We start from the raw sequence: 15,258 nt of genomic DNA on the forward strand, positions 1-15,258 counted from the left end.
AGTCTACTACTGCCGTCTTTTTTCTTGACGAGTACGACCGGGGATGCGTAGTCGGAGGTGCTCGGTTGGATTATCCCGTCTTCCAGCCACTGCTTGACTTGATGGTCCACAGTCTGTCTATCGGAGTGCGACATGCGCCTTGGTCTTTCGTATACGGGAGCATCATCCGACAACAGGATCTTCATCTCTACTGGCGACTTGGTATTCTTTATGGGCTTGTATTCCGCTATCATTCTCCTCACAGACTCTTCGTGCTCCTTGTTCAAATGTGCCAGATCAACGTCGTCAGCTAGCACCTCTCTCAAATCAGCAACCAGGCATAACTCCTCAAATTCTGCGGCTAGTTCGTCAACTCTATTAGTATCTCTCGCCACTACTCTATCGCGCTTAGCAGCATTAGATGCTATTACTCCAACGGCATCCACCTCTGCTGTCCTCCGACCTCTCGCATTCGCTCGCGTCTTCGCTACTACAACGCCCGCCTTATTAATGCCCTTTGCCACCGACGCCTTATGCCCTTGAGTCTGCCTTTGTAGCTCAACTGTCGCGTCCACGCGCCTCTTCGCGCCCGCCTGCACCCTTGTGCCGAATCTGCCGTCTACCGTCACACACTTTACCTCTGTACCATGTGACCTGTTAACCGCCGAAGCTGATTTATCTACTTGCATCTCGCTTTGTTTCTCTGCCTTCTGCCTGAACTTCGCGCCGTCCTCTGTTACGATTAGGTCAACTTGTTTCAAAACGTTGTTCCCAATTACGAGCGCGTATTTTATATCTCTCTCCCTGGCTACGTGAAAGGTAAATTTTAGCTGAACGTCGTCTATAATGAGGTATACGGTAAAGCTGCCCAATGTGGTGAGCTCGCTAGTACCGATCCCCACTAACCTACGCCTCTCGTTATCCAAATCTACATCTAAATTCAACATCATAAGCGTATCATAACGCATCAGACACAAATCGCAGCCCGTGTCGATTAGGGCAGATGCGATTACTCCGTTAAAATTTATATCTTTGAATATTAAGTTACTGTTCTTTCCCGACTTCGGAAGAGGCAAGTCGTCTGACATAGTGTTCACGTGGTTCCTCTCGGCACGTACAGGAACTCTGGGGTACTCTACAGTCAGCTGCCTTGTGGCCCTATTTGCCGCATTTGAAACAAGTCATTCGCCTGCGAGGGCAATTCCTAGCTAGGTGCGCGGTGTCACCGCAATTGAAACATCCTCTAACTTTCGCTGTTGAGCTTGGAAAAACCTTGTTTGATGACGATTTGGCGTTGCTACTAGTCTGAGGCTTGTTGGCCTGGATCTTCTCATATACCTTTATTTGCTCTTTTAATTGTTGGATAGTCTTCGCCTGATACAGATTACTTTTATTCGACCTAGTGTCGGGTATCCCCTCGATAAAATAATCGATTAAGCTGGCCTCGTCTATTTTTATTGGTTTGCNAGCGTTGAAGGGATTCTGAGGTACTCTACAGTCAGCTGCCTTGTGGCCCTCTTTGCCGCATTTGAAACAAGTCATTCGCCTGCGAGGGCAATTCCTAGCTAGGTGCGCGGTGTCACCGCAATTGAAACATCCTCTAACTTTCGCTGTTGAGCTTGGCAAAACCTTGTTTGATGACGATTTGGCGTTGCTGCTAGTCTGAGGCTTGTTGGCCTGGATCTTCTCATATACCTTTATTTGCTCTTTCAATTGTTGGATAGCCTTCGCCTGATACAGATTACTTTTATTCGACCTAGTGTCGGGTATCCCCTCGATAAAATAATCGATTAAGCTGGCCTCGTCTATTTTTATTGGTTTGCCTATTTCCATTAAAACGTATAGATATTCTCTGAGATCTTCCCCCTGATGCTTCCTACGGTTGCGAAGGGCTCGATGCACTTCGACGGATGACAGCGCGTCGCCGAATTCTTGCTGCAATGCGTGCTTTAGGGAGCACCAACTAACAATGCCGCTTTGGCTGCGAATTAATATTTTCGCACCGCCCTTCAACAACTGCTTTGCGTAAATAAAACGTTGTAACTCATCCCAACCTACAGCTTCCGCGTTCGCCTCAAAATCTTCGAGCCACTGCTCATAACTGGGACGCCCTGATCCGCTGAATGAGGTCATAGAATCCTCAATGTCGCGAAGAGTAAAACCGGACCTTCCAACCCTAGCCTCGCGCACGCTCTGCTGGCTTTCTACCTCATCGCCATCGGTTTCTCCGCCGTCCCTCACATTAAGGCCAAAATGTTCCAGTAATCGGCCTTGTAAAGTCGATTTACGTCCGGTCGTCGACAAGCCTAACTCCCCCAATTTTTCCTTTAAACAGTCAACCGTCAAGTTTCGAATAGCGTCGCGGTCCATTGTTTACAAATTTAAATGTTCAACCTTATCAAAAAAAGCTATTTCAATTGCTTATTGGCCACACGTTTGTAATCGTATACGTATATTCGCTTATACAAGTATGCACATATGTAATTTTGGACAATATTTCGCTCTTATTGCTGCTACAATCGAATTTTCTTATTGGAAAATATTTTGTTTGTTGATCACACGCTTATATTCGTATACGCGTATTTGCCTATACCCGTATGTACATATATAATTTGGAAAATATTTCACTCTTATTGCTGCTACAATCAAATTTTCTTATTGGAAAATATTTTGTGTTTGTATGTAAACGTAAAATGAAGGAAACACACATGTGCGACTACATATTACAATATACATACATACATTAAATTCACAACATGTACTCATCTGCTTCTTGGTTGAGATTTCAACCCCGCTGCTGTCAACTTCTGTCGCCTGGCTCTTCGCTCCCTCGCTACTATACGTTGGTTTTGCGTTGCCTGCGCGTTGGTTTTGATGCTCAACGCACCGCTGTCGCCGTCGCTGTACTACTGCGCAGTCGTAGCTGTAGTGAGTTGCGCTTTACTCGACTAGTAGTTGCCGATTCTGCCGCTGTTGCCGTCGCTGTACTCTTGCGCAGTCGTAGCTGTAGTGAGTTGCGCTTTGCTCGACTAGTAGTTGCCGATTCTGCCGCTGTTGTCGTCGCTGTACTCTTGCGCAGTCGTAGCTGAAGTGAGTTGCGCTTTGCTCGACTAGTAGTTGCCGATTCTGCCGCTGTTGTCGTCGCTGTACTCTTGCGCAGAGTTTTAGTTTGTTGTGCGTTGTCTTATAGTTGGCAGATCGCTGCCGCGATCTTCGTAATTTACGCCAAGCCGAGCAGATATGCGCTGTCTTTGCGAATTTTTGCGGTTGGGTAAGTACCGCAACGATGCCGAAAATTTTCCGTACAACGACGCACACGGACCACTATAATAACGGTTAGGTGCCGTTCTTTTAAGCACATAGAATGTACAGTCTTTAATTTAAAACTTTGGTTTTTTGGTTTTCGTGCGCAATTATATGCACAAACATACAGCCAACGATTTTGCGTTTAGTGACGCCTGACAAAATGTTTAATTTCGCGTATATATAATTCCGCGCTTACGAGTTTCACATACACATATGCTCGTACACTCCACTGTTTAAGTTTTTTTTTTTCACATATTATGGATTCGTACCACTTTTGACGCCACTTGTAGGATGGCCCTTCAATAAATACACGCACACGAGTTTAGTTTTACAAATAACACATAGTTTTATTTTGCTTGAAGGCGTCCTTACTAGCTAGATTAATTAAGGTTCACTTTTACAATAGATCCGTCCGTTCCGTGTGGCCGTGTACTTGCGAGTGTCCGTTTGCTCAGTTCGCTTCTTTCTTATTCTCCTCCTTTCGTCAATCGGGTCGTTTTCAGAGTTGTGTGTGTAAGTTGAACAGTGTTGTATTTGTCAGTCATTGGTCAGGGTTGCTTAGTGGCATTTTGTGTTCGTCCATCTGTCCAGTCCCACATATATTTTAGTAATCNACCAGCAATATATGTAAAAGTAGTGGCGGCTGTTGTAGAGCATTACGCAGCGCCTGAGCTCAAGCCCAGTTTCCCATCAACATCAAAATATAAAAAACAAAAAAGTTTTTTCTAATAGCGGTTGCCCCTCTGTTGGTAATAGTAAACCTGCGAGTATATTCTGTCATGGAAACGACTTCTCATAAAAATACAATTGCCGTGCGGAGTCGGCGTAAAACTGTCCTATACTTTGTGTGACAAAATCACGCACGCCACATATCGGAGGAGAAGCTAGGCCAAACACTAACATATTGTGTAAGCGCCAATATGTATATCGTCGTTTAAAGTACAAAAGCGCGCATCGTGGTTCTGCAAAACCTCGTAACTGACATTTGTGCCAAAAAAAGATATTTGGTCACCGCAAGCTCCTGGCATCAAGCCCTTAGCCATTTATAATAAAATATCGATACTTAGACATAAGGAAAAGAGATAATTAAGTTTAAACAAGTAAGAAAGTCTAAGTTCGGGCGGAGCCGAGCATTAAATACCCGGCGCAAGTATTAAATATATGTTTTTCACCTTTCCGAAAGCTACCGCTACATGGTAAACCGGGGTGTATCCATTTTGAGTAAATTAGCGTCCTTAAATTTCGAAATATTGAAGTTTCAAGCGTTTCTGAAATTTACTGTGATATGAAAAGCGGCCGTGATTTAAGTTCGATTTCAATAATTTTCAACGTTTTGCTTCTATATGGCAAGCACACCGAGTTTGGTACAAATTGGTAGAACGGTTACCGAGATACATATATGTNAGAACCGTTTTTAATTAGGACATGTTTTACTCTCTCCTATAGAATTTAGGCAACCTCACATACGAGGTTTTGAATTTTTTTGATGCGCGGTTTTGTACTTTAAAGCTGATGCCAGATAAAACTTTTCGGCTTTGCGTGACATTTATAACTTTCCAGCAAAGCGCAAGACGCAAATGGTATGCCAGAATGAACACTTTGGCAACACCCGTTTCATTTGTTTAAACGTCAAAATCGCTGTGAAATTAATACAAAAAATTAAAAAATGTTTTTGGAGGATATTTTAGAAATATTATTAGTGCTGTTAATGCATGAAGCTTTGATGTGCTTGACAAAAACTCCAAGGCGGCGATTTTGGGTCTGAAGTCTCTACCAAGACCGGGACAAGACAGGCCTGTTTGCCTCCAGTTTTGAGGAAATGTACCAACGCGATCCGGAACAGTTCAGAAAGAGTGTCCGGATGACCACTTCGGTTTTTGACTTGTTGCACCAATTTTTGGAGAAACGTCTTACAAAAATGTCCAACAGGCCGTCAATATCTTCAAAGTGCAGACTTTTTTTAACGCTTACGTGACTGACTTGTAATTCAGTTAGTAAAATACCTATGTATGTAGATAACTTAACCATAAATATACATTCATATGTATTCTTTAACATTTCATTTATATGCAGATAATATATACATATATAATAAGTGAGGTGTGTGATGCAATTTGGGAGGAACTGGGGAGCATCTACTTGCCGGTTCCGAAAAAACATGAGTGGAAACGCATTGCTGCTGACTTTAATACTATGTGGAACTTTCCAAATTGTGTTGGCGCGGTAGACGGAAAGCACATAACCATTTCATGCCCCCCCCAATTCCGGCTCTATGTATTATAACTATAAAGGAAATTACTCCATCGTACTCTTGGCGAGTTGTGATGCCAACTACACGTTCACGACCGTCGATATCGGGGCTTATGGTTCCCAAAGTGACGGTGGAATATTATGGAACTGTGACTTTGGGCAAGGGCTGTTGAGTGGTAATTTAGATTTACCTGTTGACGATTACCTGCCAGGGACACTCATCAAATTCCCTCATTTTATGGTTGGAGATGCTGCGTTTCCTCTCAAAAATTGTATTATGCGGCCATATCCGGGTTTGTAAATAACAACTTTAATATACATATATAAATGTTTGATATGCATATCTTTTTTCATTTAGGAATACGTTTGCCAATTGATCGTGAAGTTTTTAATAAGCGGTTATCCCGAGCGCGAAGAACTATAGAAAACGCTTTTGGAATTTTATGCGCTCGTTGGAGGGTCATGCTTGCACCGATATTTATGCACCCACAAACAGCAGAAACAATTGTAAAAGCGGCAGTGTTGCTACANATGCTTGCACCGTTATTTATGCACCCACAAACAGCAGAAACAATTGTAAAAGCGGCAGTGTTGCTACATAATTTTGTAAAATTCAACGATAGAAGTTACTGTCCCGCTGATTATGTGGACCAATACCAAGGTGAAGAAGTTATTAATGGGCTGTGGAGAAAAGAAGTCCCAACGCCGTTGCGAAACCATGGTCGCATGGCTTGCAATAATGCAACAAGAGAGCATTTGCGTTGCGGGATCAATTGAAAGACTACATCATGTCCAACCCAATTTGATTTATTCATTAATAATAACTGTGTGCATGGCGATTTTTGTTTAATACTTGTGATGTTTTTCAAGTGAAAATTTTGTTGTACTATTTTTATTTAATATGGTTTATGCTTTAACCAAAACCATAGCACTATTTCAAAGTTTATGCAAAATTTGAAAAAACGTAACATATTTTCGTTAAAACTTTGAACTTTTCAGTCTAAATAAAAATAAAAAAATGTCTTGCCATGCAGTTATGGGCCCATGAAATCTTAGTAAAATCATTGGAAGTCTTAAACGGTTTAAAATCGAATTGATTTTTAATAATTTTTTCTGGCTGATGGCTTTTTACACTTTTTTCCATATAAACAAGAATTTGCTGTAGAAAAAAAAACGGATGAGCGTTTGCGAAAAAAAATAAAAAAACATCGCCAGTTTCAATAAACTGTGCTTGTGACATTAAAAAAAATAGAAAAGCCATTAGGCAGAAACAATTATTAAAATTCAATCCGATTTTAAACCGTTTAAGACTTCCAATGATTTTACTAAGATTTCATGGGCCCATAACTGCATGCCAAGACATTTTTTTTTTTTTATTTAGACTGAAAAGTTCAAAGTTTTAACGAAAATATGTTACGTTTTTTCAAATTTGGCATAAACTTTGAAATAGTGTTATGGTTTTGGTTAAAGCATAAACCATATTAAATAAAAATTGTACAAAAAAATTTTCACTTGAAAAACATCACAAGTATTAAACAAAAATCACCATGCACACACTTTATATCGCCAATGTATATCGTTCTGTTAATATAGAAAAACCATTGGGGCTATTCAAACGAGTTAGCGACAAATATTTTACATTTTTATTTAACTTTCATTGAGATAACATCTTGAATTACTCATATTAATGACTAAAGTCCATAGTAAACTAAACATCCACATAAAAGTCCACAGATATATATTTCTACATATGTATGAATACTTACCGTATTAAATACGCACCATTACTTTTAAGCCTTAGTTTAAGTTTTTAATTAACACGAATAAAAGACTTTTCGGAATGTACAAAACCATTAACTAGCTTATTTATTCAGGTAATTCGTTTCATGTATTAGTCTCATTTTTATTTTCATATACATGTGTACATATACAGTTGCGGTTAATAAGATAGTAGCAAAATTCGAAATGATATTTCTTGCAACTTATGTTTATATATTTTTAATAATTTTCATTTAAAATATAGTTCGATCTATAATAGAAACCTGAAATGATGGTTTGAAAGGTTGCACAAAGTTCACAAAAATTAATTAAACTCAAAAAAGATGTCATCAAAGTTTTTATTCAGAATTTTTATAAAATTTTCGAGTTTGCAGTTTCGTAGCTCATTTTAGTATAATAAAGTGCAAGTTTCAAGTCACTAAAAACTACCGTTGATTTTTGAGAGTTTTTTAGATGGTATTGATCAGTTTTTCCATATAACGAATGAACAATGTCTGATTTTATTTTTTCAATAGAGGAACATTTAAGTTGATATATAAAATGTTTTTGCTTGCTTATCTATTTAAGCCAAAAATATTAGAAAACAAATAAAATGTTATAAGTTTTNCTTTATATCGCCAATGTATATCGTTCTGTTAATATAGAAAAACCATTGGGGCTATTCAAACGAGTTAGCGACAAATATTTTACATTTTTATTTAACTTTCATTGAGATAACATCTTGAATTACTCATATTAATGACTAAAGTCCATAGTAAACTAAACATCCACATAAAAGTCCACAGATATATATTTCTACATATGTATGAATACTTACCGTATTAAATACGCACCATTACTTTTAAGCCTTAGTTTAAGTTTTTAATTAACACGAATAAAAGACTTTTCGGAATGTACAAAACCATTAACTAGCTTATTTATTCAGGTAATTCGTTTCATGTATTAGTCTCATTTTTATTTTCATATACATGTGTACATATACAGTTGCGGTTAATAAGATAGTAACAAAATTCGAAATGATATTTCTTGCAACTTATGTTTATATATTTTTAATAATTTTCATTTAAAATATAGTTCGATCTATAATAGAAACCTGAAATGATGGTTTGAAAGGTTGCACAAAGTTCACAAAAATTAATTAAACTCAAAAAAGATGTCATCAAAGTTTTTATTCAGAATTTTTATAAAATTTTCGAGTTTGCAGTTTCGTAGCTCATTTTAGTATAATAAAGTGCAAGTTTCAAGTCACTAAAAACTACCGTTGATTTTTGAGAGTTTTTTAGATGGTATTGATCAGTTTTTCCATATAACGAATGAACAATGTCTGATTTTATTTTTTCAATAGAGGAACATTTAAGTTGATATATAAAATGTTTTTGCTTGCTTATCTATTTAAGCCAAAAATATTAGAAAACAAATAAAATGTTATAAGTTTTTCATAAACTAACTATTTTTAGAAAAAAGTGCATGATCAATGCTAAAGACATATATATTATTTAGAAAGTGCACGTTCTTACCTTTAATTCGATATACATATTTTATTATGATCTACTTTTGAGGTTTAAGAATTCAGTGATACAAAAAATTAAAAGCGTTTACAATCAAGTTACAAGTGTGGGTGATATAGTTTCTTTTGCCCAGAACGTCTTTCTGCGTAGGCGGCCTTCGGCCGCGCTTAGGGATTATAACCCTTACAAAGTAGAATTCTCCTTTCTGTATTGCCGAAGAAGCGGAGCTGAACACCTTTCTGTGTAGGCGGCCTTCGGCCGCACTTAGGGATTATAACCCTTACCCAGTGATGTAGCCTTGGGAAAGGATGAGGTAACTAAAACTCCCTTTCGGTGTGGTAAACCTGGGGCTGCCGCCCCAGTGATGTATATTATGGTTACTAGGTGTTTTATAAAAATGTCTTGTGCAAATGAATATTTAACATTTTTCAAGCGAAAACCCGCAAATGAAAATTGTGAATTTTGGCCATTTTCCTAGGAAACCATAGGGGACCTAGGTTGTCGGGGGTTGTATTTTTGTCAATGGCGGTTCATTCCCTCTCCAAAAAGGTGGGTTAGAGGTGCCACGTCCACTTACCTTTCGGCCACCGCCCCTTTAACGAACGGCCATAATGGAAAGCCAACCCGTTGAATTAACTACAATATGCATTTGCACATACATGCATTTATATTTTTTATTATCACTGAATTCAGAAAACTCAAAAGCAAATCATGATATAATATGTATATCAAATTAAAGGTAAAAACTTGCACTTTCTAAATAATATAAACTTTTTTAGTATTGATTATAGACTTTCTAAAAAAAGGTTATTTTATGAAAAAATTATGACATTTTTTTGTTTTATAATATTTTTGGCTGAAATATATAAAAAAAGCATACACATATTATATATCAGCTTGAAGATAAATTAATTGTCTTTATTTTGATATAATTACCGTTTGAATCGGTTGCGCAGTTTAGAAAATATTAATATTTTAAAATATCAAACTTTTTTTGTTTTACCTTTTATATCTACTTTACTTTTTAATTGCGGCAAATAATATTTATATAGTTAAAATCAGCGTAAAAAGTACTAGCAATCTGCATTTTTAGTATTTCTATAGCTGAACGGTTGGTTATCTTGATGTATGCCCGAAATAATTGCGAGCTTTTATCGAAGAAGCATGGCTGCATTTTAATCGCTTCGATTAGCCTTTCCTCCATTATTTACTTGCTGGAAAGTTAAAATCTATACTTTAAGTACCAATTGTAGTTAATTTTTATATTTTTCCCTTGATTTTTTCGGCAAAAGGCTTTGGCGGCAGAATTGGTAAAATAATGAATAATTACAATCAGCTGATTGTCAAAGCGCGCAAAAAGATGGGAGTTGGCCATCTTTTCGCTTCGCGTTGCAGCTTCAACGATTTATGTGGCATGCTTTGTGCATTTTCATACAATTCATCTTATCTGTCAAAGCGAATCTGTCACGTAAAGCGAAGCAAAAGTTTTATGTGGCATCAGCTTAAACGACGATATGTAGAAGTATTTCATACATATTTTGGTGCCTTTTCAAGCATAAAATCCATTGAGAAACGGAAGAAAACGGCATCCCTATGATTTCAACTAATGCCAAACGTTTCGTAAACAAGCAATTCTGAACAAAAAACTGTTTTTCCACAAAGATGTTTAAATGGAAGCATTACAAATATGGAAAAATTGCAATCCACAAGGCTTTATTGGCAGTAGGTCCCTTTTAAAGCACATTTAACAAAAAAATAAGCTATTAGTTTCGAAGTTAGCACAAAATGAAATTTTTTTGTTTGTTGTTTACAAAAAAATACTTGCCAAGTATATAAGTCAAAATTGTTAAATATAAATCGATTTCATTCATTTCTTCATAGAGTTGGTGCTTCTTTTATAGGAAAATTCATACGGCTTATGAACAGATTCATACCATGTAAATGCACCATTACTAAGTAGTATTCTCCTTTCTATGTTGCCGGAGAAGAGGGGCTTCCGCATGTCAAAGGTATACAACACTTCTTGTGCATATCACTCCGGCTACGCCATCCACATTTTTTTTGTGCAGAACCCATATCGAAATTTGCAAAAAAGTGTATAGTGCAAACCGAATTTATTAATAAGCTAGTGGTCGGAAATTGAAATATTTATTTTAAATAAAATTTTAATCCTTTGGTTACACGTGATGTTAAAGTTTTTGGATTCGGGTTATGCGTTTGGACACAACAACCGAAAATCATTATACAAATAACTAAACCGGACCCAAGTTTCTCGATAAGAGGCAACAAAGATTCTTTTTTGCTCGTTTATATAAAGCAGTGGATAAAAATATACGTATATGCGAAAGGCAAATTTATCTGTTTAAATGAACACCACTAATATTTCCTGAAAACACACATCAATTTACATCTTTTATCTCGCCTCCGACACAGAATTGTTTTCGTACAAAATTACGCAAAAAAAGCTTACTCGTTCGTTTTAAGGCATGCCATTGTTACGAATTTCGAAAGTTCGAAAATACGATTGGGATTGCAGCATACTATTTCTACGATTCGTAGCAAAATCCGAACGCCCTGTTTTATTTTCCTCGGTTTGCTCGCTATGTCGATTTGTTTGAGTCCCTGTGGGAGAGAGGAGGTCTCTATGTCTTCTAGTAGCGTTGAATGGCTGACAGTGTCGAACGAATTAGACAGGTCCAGCGCTACTAATGGTTCTCTCACAGGGGCGCTTATGGTTTAGGCCACGAGTTATCTGGGTATTTATGGCGTTCAGTGCTGTTGTCGTTCTGTGCACTTTACGGAACCCATGCTGATGCTTCGCTGGGGTCAGGTGGTTTGTAAATTACGGGAGTAGCAAAGCCTCTAGTGTCTTCGCTACCGGGGAAAGGAGGGTTATCGGACGATAACCTGGCTGGTTTCCCCGATTTGAGCAGTGGGACCACTCTCCCCATCTTCCAGATGTCTGGAATGATGATAGTGGACATTGACAAGTTGAGGACCTCCGTTAGGTACGCTACTCCTGTAGGGCCCAAATTTTTCAGCATCAGCATGCATATTCCGCCGGGTCCAATGGCTTTGGAGGCTTTCGCCTTCCCGATGGCCACACTTACCTGGTGAAAACAAGTGGCGCACTTGGTTTATCCACCTCTACGCTGGTGAAAACAAGAGGCGCACTAGGTTTTGGCATTTTGTGCAGCCTTCTGGTCACTCGACGTTCGGCTTTATCCACCGGAGGATGCAGAATGAACTGCCGGCTAAAATAGCTAGCGCATCGCTCCGGGTCCGACGAAGCGTGTTCACCAAATTCTATTTCAACTCTGTCGTCACGCCTCCTCGGGTTGGACAATGACCTCACGGTTGACCAAAGCTTACTCACACCAGAGGCGAAGTTGCAGGTCTTCAGATGCTCTTCCCATTTCTTCCGCTTATGTACGTTCACAAGTTGCCGAATCTCCGAGTTGAGATCCCTAATGCGGGGCTTTCCGGGATCGGCCTGACGAAGGTTGTCGCGCTCATCGGCTAGGACGGCCGCTACTGCGGGAAAATTTGGACGACGGTCCGAGATGCATCCTCCTGGGATGAAGCGGGCTGCAGCAGCAGTGACAACCCTGCGGAACTTACGTTCACCAACGTGAATGTCGGTTGGTATTGGTAGTGCAGTGAAGGCGCTTTCAGTAACATCCGCGAAGCCTTTCCAATCAGCTTTAGAACAGTTTACATAGGTCCGGTGATCCGCGGAAGCAAAGTCGCCTGGTTTATCAATCGAGATGACTATGGGCAGATGGCCTGATGCTAGGGTCAGGGTCAGCATAGGTCGCCATGTTACGCTGTTTATCAGACCAGCGCTGACTATTGTTATTTGTGCCGAGCTGCAGCAGCTGCCCATAATCCTGGTGGGTGCGTCGTCGTTCATTGTGCAGAATGTCGAATCGTCTATCTGCTCAGCCAATTCTGTTCCCCTACGATCGTTTGACAGGCATGAATGCCAAAGATCGTGGTGCGCATTGAAGTCACCAACTACCATACGGTTTTCACCTCTGAGGAGCGCACCTATTTCAGGGTGATATCCTGCCGGGCAGCTGGTGGCAGGGGGTATGTATATGTTCAATATTTCGAGCTCGACATCGCCTGACCGGATAGCGATTCCCTGACATTCTAGCATGGTATCCCTGCGGTTCAATGTCTGCTTCGATAAGACGATACTGCGTGGTGCGTGATGAACGCTAGGCCTCCACCATTGTCTCGCTCGCGATATCGACGGTGCACGTTGTATCCGGCGCAATTCAACAGTGTTGAATTACCGCGCAGCTTCGTCTCTTGGACAGCAGCTATTAATATTCCGTGCCGGCCCATGAATACCGTTATCTCCTCGATCTTGCTCTGTAGCGCGATTCACTAACTTTTAACAATGCGTTTTGTCGAGTTGTAAGCTAAAAATTTTAGTTGTTAGCAGTAACCAAGGCGTATTTAACAGGTGATAGCAGCACCCTTTTATTTTCCTTCGCCTCGCGGCTTCATATGTCAAATGGCTGCTGTTGATTGGTTGGAGCAGTTGATTGTTAATTGTTTTTTGTTCTCTTTCACATCATTCCTATGAAAGTTTTGACAGTCCTCGCCGCAAAAGCAAAAACAAAATACATGTACATTTTGTTGTTGGCGTACCGATACCACCTTATTGAATACGCCTTGGCAGTAACGATGTGCGATTCACTAACTGTGCTGCCGCTGATGGGCACAAATCCGTTGCATATGCCAAGGCGCTCGGGTGAGCACAAAGTTCACAAGCATTTTATTTGGAAGAAAATGCGCAACAGCCTCCATAAAAGAAATTCTAAAAAATCAACGGCAACTTTTAGTGACTTGAAACTTGCACTTTATCAGACTATTTATCAGAAATTTAAGGGGCTACAAAACTGCATACCCAAAAATCTTATAGATATTCTGAATAAAATAAAGAGCCAACTTTCATTGTATGTATATTTATGTACATATTTTTAATTTTGTGTTTATGTATCAATTATGTATTATGTATAAATTTTTTACATCAAAGATTTTTATAATATATTTTCTGGGAAGAAGAAAAAGTGGAAGGTATTTTATGTACAGATATGTAAACAAAACTACTAAGTATCTTATTTTTTCTATCGGTTTCCAAATATTTCTTTTTTTGCTTTTCTTTTATCAAAATACATATTTACTGTTTTTTTTTGTACAAAACAAAAGCTCATTTAAATTTGTAGTATTAGCAACGGGCTTTTTCGTGCTTTTATGAAATTTTACTGAACGCCCATGCACGCACGAGTTCGTGCTGAGAATTTACTGAGAGCACCTTCGCTGCGCTCCCCACACCAACCGACGTCCTTCTTGGTGAACGTAAGTTCCGCAGGGATGTCATTGCTGTTGCAGCGCGCTTCGTACCGGCAGGATGCATTACGGACCCACGTCCAAATTTCTCTGCTGAAGCGGATGTTCTAGCCGATGAGCGTGACAGCCTTCGTCGGGCCGATCCCGGATATCCACGTATCAGGGATCTCAAAGCGGAGATTCGGCAACTAGTGAACGTACATAAGCGGAAGAAGTGGGAAGAGCATCGGAAGACTTGTAACTTCACCTCTGGTGTGAGTAAGCTTTGGACAACCGTGGGGTCACTGTCTAATCCGACGAAGCACGACGACAGAGTCGAAATTTCTTTCGGCGCCCATGCTTCGTCGGTCCCGGAGCGACGCGCAAGCTATTTTATCCGGCAGTTCATACTGCATCCTCCGGTGGACAAAGCCAAGCGTCGAGTGACCAGAAGGCTGCACAAACTGCCAACAACTTGTGCCCCCTTGCTTTCACTTGCGGTGAAGTTCAGGTGGCGATCGGGAAGGCGAAAGCCTCCAAAGCCATTGGACCCGACGGAATATGTATGTTGATGCTGAAAAATTTTGGTCCTGCACTACACGCGATGTGGTAACATCTTACATGGCAACACTTATGTTGCCCAAAATAATAAAATTACATCGCGTGTGTTGTCAACACTGCCGAGCTTACGATCCACATTCGTTCTAGAAGGTGTATCGTAGCTCGGCTTCCAAGAAGCCATTTTTCAATCGCTACTCGACTCTTAACTAAAACGGTTGTCCGGAAATAATATAATAAGAATTAAGAAGTTAAAAATTAAAAGTTAAATAAAGAAAATAATTTTTATAAACGAAAGTAGTGTGCGGGTGTGTTTACTAAATAAAATTAAAAATAAGAGAGCGGCCGTGCAGGGCTTGGCAACCTGGCAAGCAGCAAGCAGACGCAGCGTGGAGTGTCCAGCAGCACCAGCAAGGAGTAGCGTGCAGCAATCCCTTTTTTCGCACGCACCAGTACGTGGGTGAGTTTGTCCAATTTTTAAAGAAAGTGGGTGCTACGCCCCACGCACCAAGCGCTTCCGCACAGGCGCATTAAA

General features: G+C 39.7%; 2 protein-coding genes across 3 annotated transcripts in view; one reads left to right on the plus strand and one right to left on the minus strand.

Moving 5' to 3' along the window:
* LOC108361817 (uncharacterized) overlaps positions 1-3,882 on the minus strand; it is a 5,880-nt gene extending 1,998 nt beyond the window's left edge. Inside the window, exons 1-2 of the mRNA XM_017614585.1 lie at positions 1,447-3,882; positions 8-1,088 (exon numbers count right to left, since the gene is read on the minus strand). Of these exons, the coding sequence (XP_017470074.1) occupies positions 8-1,088; positions 1,447-2,349 (1,984 nt within the window). The 5' untranslated portion in view covers positions 2,350-3,882. The remainder of the gene's footprint in view (positions 1-7; positions 1,089-1,446) is intronic.
* Positions 3,883-4,695: 813 nt separating this feature from the next.
* LOC108361815 (uncharacterized) lies at positions 4,696-6,692 on the plus strand. Of its 2 annotated transcripts, XM_017614583.1 has the most exons (4): positions 4,696-5,256; positions 5,359-5,828; positions 5,894-5,997; positions 6,067-6,351. In XM_017614583.1, exons 2-4 carry the CDS (start codon positions 5,558-5,560, stop codon positions 6,310-6,312), a joined length of 621 nt encoding a protein of 206 aa, XP_017470072.1. In that variant the 5' UTR covers positions 4,696-5,256; positions 5,359-5,557; the 3' UTR covers positions 6,313-6,351. The 2 variants fall into 2 exon arrangements, with proteins under 2 accessions (XP_017470072.1, XP_017470070.1); XM_017614581.1 differs by having other exon boundaries at positions 4,696-5,828; positions 5,894-6,021; positions 6,091-6,692.
* Positions 6,693-15,258: the final 8,566 nt, after the last annotated feature.

This window comes from Rhagoletis zephyria, unplaced genomic scaffold, assembly GCF_001687245.7.
Source record: "Rhagoletis zephyria isolate East Lansing unplaced genomic scaffold, Rhagoletis_zephyria_1.1 Rzeph_scaffold_00856, whole genome shotgun sequence".
Taxonomy (NCBI): Eukaryota; Metazoa; Arthropoda; class Insecta; order Diptera; family Tephritidae; genus Rhagoletis; species Rhagoletis zephyria.